This window comes from Netta rufina (genome assembly GCF_964035555.1).
Source record: "Netta rufina genome assembly, chromosome: 23".
Lineage (NCBI taxonomy): Eukaryota > Metazoa > Chordata > Aves > Anseriformes > Anatidae > Netta > Netta rufina.
Window position 1 is genome coordinate 3,538,150 of NC_140147.1, and position 7,351 is coordinate 3,545,500.

General features: G+C 65.7%; 1 protein-coding gene across 1 annotated transcript; it reads right to left on the bottom strand.

The window, feature by feature from the left end:
* Positions 1-1,543: 1,543 nt before the first annotated feature.
* PAFAH2 (platelet activating factor acetylhydrolase 2) lies at positions 1,544-5,725 on the bottom strand. The gene is made up of 11 exons (XM_084300643.1): positions 5,713-5,725; positions 4,539-4,637; positions 4,250-4,400; positions 3,930-4,026; positions 3,778-3,846; positions 3,513-3,627; positions 2,936-3,049; positions 2,690-2,781; positions 2,436-2,606; positions 2,170-2,318; positions 1,544-1,848 (listed from the first exon to the last, which is right to left on the bottom strand). Exons 2-11 carry the CDS (start codon positions 4,626-4,628, stop codon positions 1,754-1,756), a joined length of 1,143 nt encoding a protein of 380 aa, XP_084156769.1. The 5' UTR covers positions 4,629-4,637; positions 5,713-5,725; the 3' UTR covers positions 1,544-1,753.
* Between the last annotated feature and the right edge of the window lie 1,626 nt (positions 5,726-7,351).

The following is a 7,351-nucleotide window of genomic DNA, read 5'->3' on the forward strand; positions in this document are numbered from 1 at the left end:
GTGAGACACAAGGTGCTTGGCTGCAGGCAAGTCCTTCCCAGAGCAGAGCTCCGGGGCCGGCTGTGTCCCCATAACCAGCACAACCCCAAAACCCCACAGCCAGCGGGACCCCACAGATTAAAACCCAGCTCTGTCACGTTCAGCCCCACTCTGTAGGGTCAGGCTGACCCAGAGCTAATAAGGGAGGGTCAGTGGGGCAGCTGGCAGCCCAGGCTAACCTTGAACTGCTGCCTCCTGCCAAAATAAAACAAAACAAATCAAATCAAATCAAAACCAAACCAAACCTTTCTGGCCAGCCCCAGCGAAGCAAAGCAAGCGAGCTGGGAAGCAGGGCAGAGGTCTCCACCGCGTGGCAGCGGGGTCGGGGGGTGCTGGGAGAGGGATCCCACAGCAGCCGAGCTCAGGGGAGCTCAGAGGGGACGATGGAGCGGACACAGCAACACCAGGGCTCTTCTCATCTCTCCTCGTTCCTCTTCTGGGCAAGAAGAGAGCTGGGGACAGGGCCACAGTCGCTGCCTCTCGCCGTTAGGCAGGATGCAGAAGCATGGCCACCTCCTAACAGGCTCTGTCCCCCCATCCCAAATTATCGCAGGAATCGACCTTGAGCATCCCCACCCCACCCTCAGCATCTCAGCAGCACGGTCCCGCTGCTCCCAGCACCAGAGGCTGTAAATCAGTTAAAAATATCTCTAGAAGCCTCAAAAGCCTCAAAAGCCCTGGGAGCTTCTGGTCCTGTCCATGTCGGCCCTCTGTGCCACGGGAGGAGGACAGGGGATGCGTCCTCTGCCCTCACCTTCCCCTCACCACCCCAGAGCATCCCCAGCCCTCGATTAAAAGGAGACGGCGAGGAGGGGACGCGGCTGTCACACTGGGGGAGGGAAGGACCCTGCTGCTCCATTCCCTGCTTCCCCCAGGGCCCTCGGGTTTGCTGGCACCGGGCGAGGAGCAGCTCAGGCCCCCAAACCCGAGGACACCTTGCTCCTGTAGGGTCCCACGAGCTGTGGCAGCGGGGGACAAAGGATGGGCAGGTGGCGTGCCACCACCCCGCTGGTGCCGAGGCAGCACGTCCTGCAGCACAGAGCCCATACGGAAATCTGGGGAGGGTCTGCGGGGCCCCAAACCAGCAGCCACCATGCCACCAGGCTGCTTCGGGACAGCTGAGGGCCGGACCCTCCTAAAAAAGCAGCCCCTGTGCTCACGGCTCCGGTATTGCTGGTTGTAGAGGCTTCTGGGCTGCTTCCAGCACGTGCTTGAGCCTGCAGCCTGCTCGTGGTGCTGCCAGGCTGCTCAGAGATGTTTCCTTAAACCACTTTCTTCCCCTCTTTCCCCTCCCCAAATTTTGTGCTTGAAGCCAGCGACCAGCTCAGCTTCCCGGTCAGATCTGCCTCACCTCCACGCTCGGAGCCCTTTTGCTGCGTCTTCACCCTGGTTCTTGTGGCCCCGCTTGCTCCGTCCCCAACCCTGCCCCTGCCACGTGTGCCCTCGAGCCCCATGCGTGCCAGAAGGCCGCCACCCCAAGGATCCCAAGTCCTCATCCCTTGGGGTTTTATTCCCCGAGCTCCTCAGCCCTCGCTGCCCCGCTGCAGCCCTGGGGCTGGGAGGGATTTCCTGGCACTCCTGGCGAGCGCTGCAGCCACGTCCTGCACACGCAGTCCCCAGGCCCTGCTGTCCCCAGGGGCCCTCCTGCTCTTCGGGGCTGGCTTCCAAACGTCCTCGTGCTGGCTACGAGCAGACGATTCCCCGGTGCCCGGGGTTAGAGGTTGGAGAGGCAGGGAGGTGCTGCTGGCACCACCGAGTCGCCAACGCCGTCCAGGAGGTGCTCCCAGCGATCGAAATCCTCCTGCAGGTCTGTGTGGGGCAGAGCCGGGCACGGGGTCACTGCGGCAGCTCCCGGCCTGGCCCCGCGTCTAAAAGAGGAGCAGCCACCGGGCGCCTTGCTTTGTGCAGCGAAGCTTTGCCTTAAGGAAAGGGGAGACCCCAAAATTTCCCAACCGGTGACCCCCAACCCTGTGGGGTGCCAGAGCCTTGTCCATAGGAGGACAGGAGCCACATGGCTCATGGCCATATGGGATGGGAAGCCCCAAAACAACCCTGGGGAGGCAGCCCTGCAGGCTGGGGGCCCTCGTGCCCTCCCGAACCCCATCCAACATCCCCATACCCTCACCGTACCGAGGTGCCTCTGCAGGAAGGCCAGAGCCGCCCGGCTGATGATGTCCAGGCCCTTGTGGGGGTCGAGGGTGCCCCCCACGTTGAAGATCCGCCTGACGAGCTTCCCGGTGAGGAAGGCGAAGTCGGTTTGGCTGTGGTGCACGGACCCCCTGGGGAAGGGAAGGGAAGGGAGCGTGGCAGGGCTGCTCCTGCTCCTGGCCGGCTCCTCGCTGCTCCTTTTGGGGTAGGGGGGGATCAGCGGGTGCCTGCCCCCAGCCCCGCCTCACAGCACGGTTATGATCCTCATCTGGCTGTTCCTGGAGCTCAGCCTCTTCATTTTGGCGATGCTTTCCGGCGTCTGGAACTTCTCGGCGTTGATGAAGAGCACGGGCCTGGGCACCTCCGGGTACAGCGTGTTCTCCAGGGGGAACATCCAGGCGTCGAGAGCCACCGCGCACCTACACGGCACGGACACACGGCGCTGGCCTCGGGCAGCCCCCGGCCCCCCCAGCCCCTCGGGAGCATCCCCGGAGCCGCTCACCTGAAGCCGGGCTCCTTCACCAAGGCCAGCACGGCGGTTACACCCCCAAACGAATGCCCCATGACGGCCACTTTGGCCAGATCAACACCATCCTGCAAAAAAAAGGTGACCCGGCGTGGCTCCGCACACACCCCCAGGAAAAACCCCATGAACCGTGAGCCGATCCTGCCTGCGAGGGGCACCCAGCAGGGGCACGACCCCCCCAGCCCGACGAAGCCCCCCGGGTGCTCCCCCAGCTCCGGGCACCTTCAGCACGGAGAGGTCGAAGTCCGGGTGCAGGACGTTGGGGACGGGCCGACCGCCGCGCACGGCCTGGAAGAGCCGCAGCGCCCGCACGCACTCGTTCGCTCGCTGATGAACCTGCAGCAAGAGTTACCCCAGGCAATTAGCCCCCTGCTAATTACAGGCAGGGTCCTCACCCTGCTGCTTTCCCCAGTGCCCCCCCCAGGCTCTTCTCTCTAAGCCCGCTGGGCTGCGGTGAATTTTTTTGGGGTGTTTTTTTTCCTTTTTCTCTCTGATTCACTCCGTCTGCTACCACAGACCGCTGGAAATAACCAAAAGCCCCCGAAATCCCTCAGTGCTGAGCCGTGCCGGGGTCACGCTGCCCTTCGGCCGAGCCTCTGCTATATTTATAAAAATAATCATCTCTGCTGGATTTATTGTTCCCTTTCAACGCAAAATTTCAGCATGAGCACGAGGTCGTGGGGTCGTTTTTCCGGGGAACTCTTTCCCTTGACGGTGCCCCGTGCTGTGAAATGGGGTGGACGTGAAGCAAACGGGCTGGGAAGCAGCACCCGTAGCCCCCCCCCAGCCCCCCCAGTACCTGCATGTTCCGAAAATAAAACTCCTTCTGCCCTGGGGGCAGCCGCTGGTGCTGGATCCACTCCTCCTGCCCACTCTCTGCCGCGCAGAAATACGTGGCCGAGGCTGAGCCGTCCCTGCAGGGGGAGGGCAGGGGGCATATGGGGGGGGGCAGCACCCCCTGCCTTACCCCTGCCCTATATCCAGACCCCCGGCGGGGGCACCAGCGGGGTCATTTCCCTCCTGGGACCGCCGGACCCGCAAGGCAGCGGGGTCTGGGTGCCAACCTGTGCTCCAGCGCCGCCACCACGAAGCCCCGGGACGCCAGCTCCGTGCAGAGGGATGAGTACAGGGTGCTGTGAAGGGTCCCAATGGGGTCAGGGCTCCCACTCGGGTCCCCGTCGCAGCTCCAGCCCTAAATCCCAGCCCGTCCTCCTACCGAAAAGCCCCCAGGCCGTGGGAGAAGATGACCAGCGGGTAGCCGCTGCTGCGGGGTTTGAAGGGCCCCTTCCAGCTCACCGGCACCCTACAGGAGCCTGTGGGGAAGAGAAGGGACCCCGGAAAAAAAGGGGGGGACGGGCAGCGGGGTGCTGATTCCACAGCGGGACCCCACTCAGCCCTGTCACCACCTGTAGCACCCTCCCCACATCCTCCTCGCACCGGGGATGGGGTTTGCGGCCTCAAATCCCACTAAGGGAGTAGGGTCCAAGGTCAGGGGTGGCACCCGGGATGGGGTCGGGGTGCCGGGTGCCCCCTTACCGAAGGCGACGTGGAGCAGGGGAGTGCCCCAGCGCGGGCTGCGGCCGCCGAATTGGGCCATCCCGCGGCTGTACTCGTAGCGGGGGATCCAGCGAGGCCGCTCGGCCCCCGCCCGGGGCTCGCAGGGGTAGAAGAGGCGGAGGAAGAGCCCCTGGGGGAGAGAGGGGACGGGGGGGGGGGACAGCGTGGGGACACCAGGGGCTGTGCCCTGCGCCCCTCGATGCCATGGGACATCCTCGGTGAGCTCAGGCTGCTTGTCCCCATGCCCGTCCCCGTCCCCGTCCCGTACCTGCCGTGTGTGTCCCACCATGACGTCCACGCAGCCCACGCCGTGGGGTCCCTTCCCCGGGGGCAGCGCCAGTGACTGCTCCCCCCCCATGGCCCCTGGCTGCAGGCAATGGGTCAGCGGCCGTGCCCCGCACCCCAAACCCCGCTCAGCCCTTTCCCCGTCACCGAAACCCCGCGTGGAAGCCGCCGGGGTGCTGATATTGGGGGGTTCTGGCCCCATACCCAATGGGGCTGAGGGTTTTTAACCCGTCCCCTGCCCCATTTGCCCCCCACCGTCCCCATCCCACCCCAAAACCCGGCCGGGCCCTACAAGGGGAGCGCGAGCAAGAGGGCAGCGCGGGGCTGGGGGGGCTCAGAGCCCCCTGGGGACACCCCTGGGGACATGGGGGGAATATGGGGGGGACATGGGGGGGACATGGGGGGCACAGCCCTGTCCCCATCCCCCCCCCCCGCAGAACTACAGCTCCCGGCATGCCCCTGGCTGGGGACTACAGCTCCCAGCATGCCTTGCAACCCCCCCCCCGGATTGCACAGCCCTGCCTGCAGCTCCCAGGGCTCCCCCCAGTGCTCCCAGTTACCAGTGCAAATCCCAGGGCGCTCCCAGTGCTCCCAGTGCCCCCCCGATAGCTCCCAGTGACCCCCCGATAACTGCCAGTGTCCCCCCATAGCTCCCAGTACTCCCCCATAATTCCCAGTACCCCCCATTGCTCCCAGTGCCCCCCAGAGCTCTCAGTGTCCCCCCTATAGCTCCCAGTGCCCCCCATAATTCCCAGTATCCCCCATAACTCCCAGTGCCTCCCGGAGTTCCCAGTGCCCCCCAAAACTTCCAGTGCCCCCCATAGCTCCCAGTACCCCCCCATAACTCCCAGTGCCCCCCAGAGCTCCCAGTACTCCCCGTAACTCCCACTGCCTCCCCATTGCTCCCAGTGCCCCCCCCCCCAATAGCTCCCAGTGCCCTCCTATAGCTCCCAGTATCCCCCCCTGGCTCCCAGTGCTCCCCCATAACTCCCATTGCCCCAGTAACTCCCAGTGACCCCTGTCCCAGTTCCTCCTCTGGCTCCCAGTGCCCCTCCCACAGCCCCCCGAGCTCCCAGTTACCCTCTGTGCCCCCCAGCTCCAGCACCCCCCCTGCACCAGTAGCCCCCAGTACCCCCCCCAGGACTCCCCGCGGTCACCAGTGCAGGGGGACACAGCTCCCAGCACACACCAGTGCTCCCAGTACTACAGCTCCCAGTGCCACGCGTGGGCGGGGACTACAGCTCCCAGTAGCCACCAGTGTGGGACACAGTGCCCAGTGCTCCCAGTGCAAAACCGGAGCTCCCAATGCAAAACCAGAGCTCCCGGTGCCACCAGTGGAAAACCAGAGCTCCCAGTGCAAACCCAGTGCAAAACCGGAGCTCCCAGTGCAAAACCGGAGCTCCCAGTGGGAAACCAGAACTCCCAGTGCAAACCCAGTGCAAAACCAGAGCTCCCAGTGCAAAACCAGTACAAAAGCAGAGCTCCCAGTGCAAAACCGGTACAAAACTAGAACTTCCAGTGCAAAACCGGAGCTCCCAGTGCAAAACCAGTAGAAAACCAGAACTCCCAATGCAAAACCAGAGCTCCCAGTACAAAACCAGTGCAAAACCAGAGCTCCCAGTGCCCCACTCACCCCCAGTCCCACCAACCTGTGGCGCTGCCGTGCCCTGCCTGCCCTGCAGCCGGGGCTGGGACGGTCCCCACGCCCCCCCCAGGGTCCCCACGCCCCCCCCACGCCCCCCCCCCACGCCCCCCACGCGTGGGTCCCGCTCCCCCCCCCCCCGCTCCGTGCCCTGGCTCCCCCCCCCGCCGTAATCCCCTGGGGATTAAAACTCCCCGCGGGGCCAAGCTGTGCCCTGGGCCGGGCAAAGAGCCAAAGCCTGGGTTAAAAATACCCTAAAACCCCCTAAATCCACCCAAAAGCCCCGCCAAGCTCCTGCCCACGCAGCCCACGCGGGGCTCCCGCTGCGCTCGGTTCCTCCCCAGGGAAACTGAGGCACGGGTGGGCTTCGGGGGTGTCACCGCGCCCCAGGGTCGCCACCCCTGTCCCGCGTGGGAGCCAGCCCCTGTCGGGACCCCCCCCGCGTCCCACGCGTGTCCCTGGGTTTCCATTGAAAGGATTCACACAGCTCACGCTCCCACTCGAGTTTTTTTTTGTTTTTTTTTTCCAGTTTGCCCAGCGGAGGGCTAATTGGGGCAGGGGGGTAAAGGGGGGGTCAGGCCTGACGCTCCCCGTCACGGCAGAGACCCCCCCGAGAGCAAAGACACGCGTGGGGCCACGGGGCGTGGGGATAGAGGGCGAGCCGTGAGGTCGGCGCTAGGACCCCGCGGACCCCCGGGCTCCCCCTCCCACCTCGGGGAACCCCCGGCCCACGTGGGCCCCCCGCGGGCTCGACCAATGGGAGGGCGCCGGGGGAGGAGGGAGTGTCAGAGAGCCACGCCCAGTGGGAGGGAACGGCCAATGGGAGAGGAGGAGGCGTGGCCGAGGGCGAATGTTGTGACGGTGGGAACGGGGAGGGAGGGGGCGCGGGGAGGGGGGGAACACCGAGGGGAGGGGGCGCGGGGAGGGAGTGGGGGGGGGGGCACCGGGGGAGGGACACACGGACAGAGCCGGGGGGACGGACAGACGGACAGACGGGGGGGGACCCCAGCTTGCCACGGGGTCCCGGGGACAGCCAGCCGGGGGGGGCACAGGTAGTAAAGCCCGTGGGGGGGGGACAAGGACAGACGGGCAGGGCACGGGACGGACAGACAGCACGGGGCAGGGACAGACGGACAGCGAGGTGACGGGGGGGG

What these genes read in the sequence shown, in the direction of transcription:
- PAFAH2 (XM_084300643.1), bottom strand. Translation starts at nt 4,628, where the DNA reads ATGGGGGGGGAGCAGTCACTGGCGCTGCCCCCGGGGAAGGGACCCCAC. An exon ending in TCGACCTCTCCGTGCTGAAG is followed by an intron (nt 2,782 to 2,935) that starts GTGCCCGGAGCT and finishes TTTTTTTTGCAG; the next exon opens with GATGGTGTTGATCTGGCCAA. An exon ending in GTGAAGGAGCCCGGCTTCAG is followed by an intron (nt 2,607 to 2,689) that starts GTGAGCGGCTCC and finishes CGTGCCGTGTAG; the next exon opens with GTGCGCGGTGGCTCTCGACG.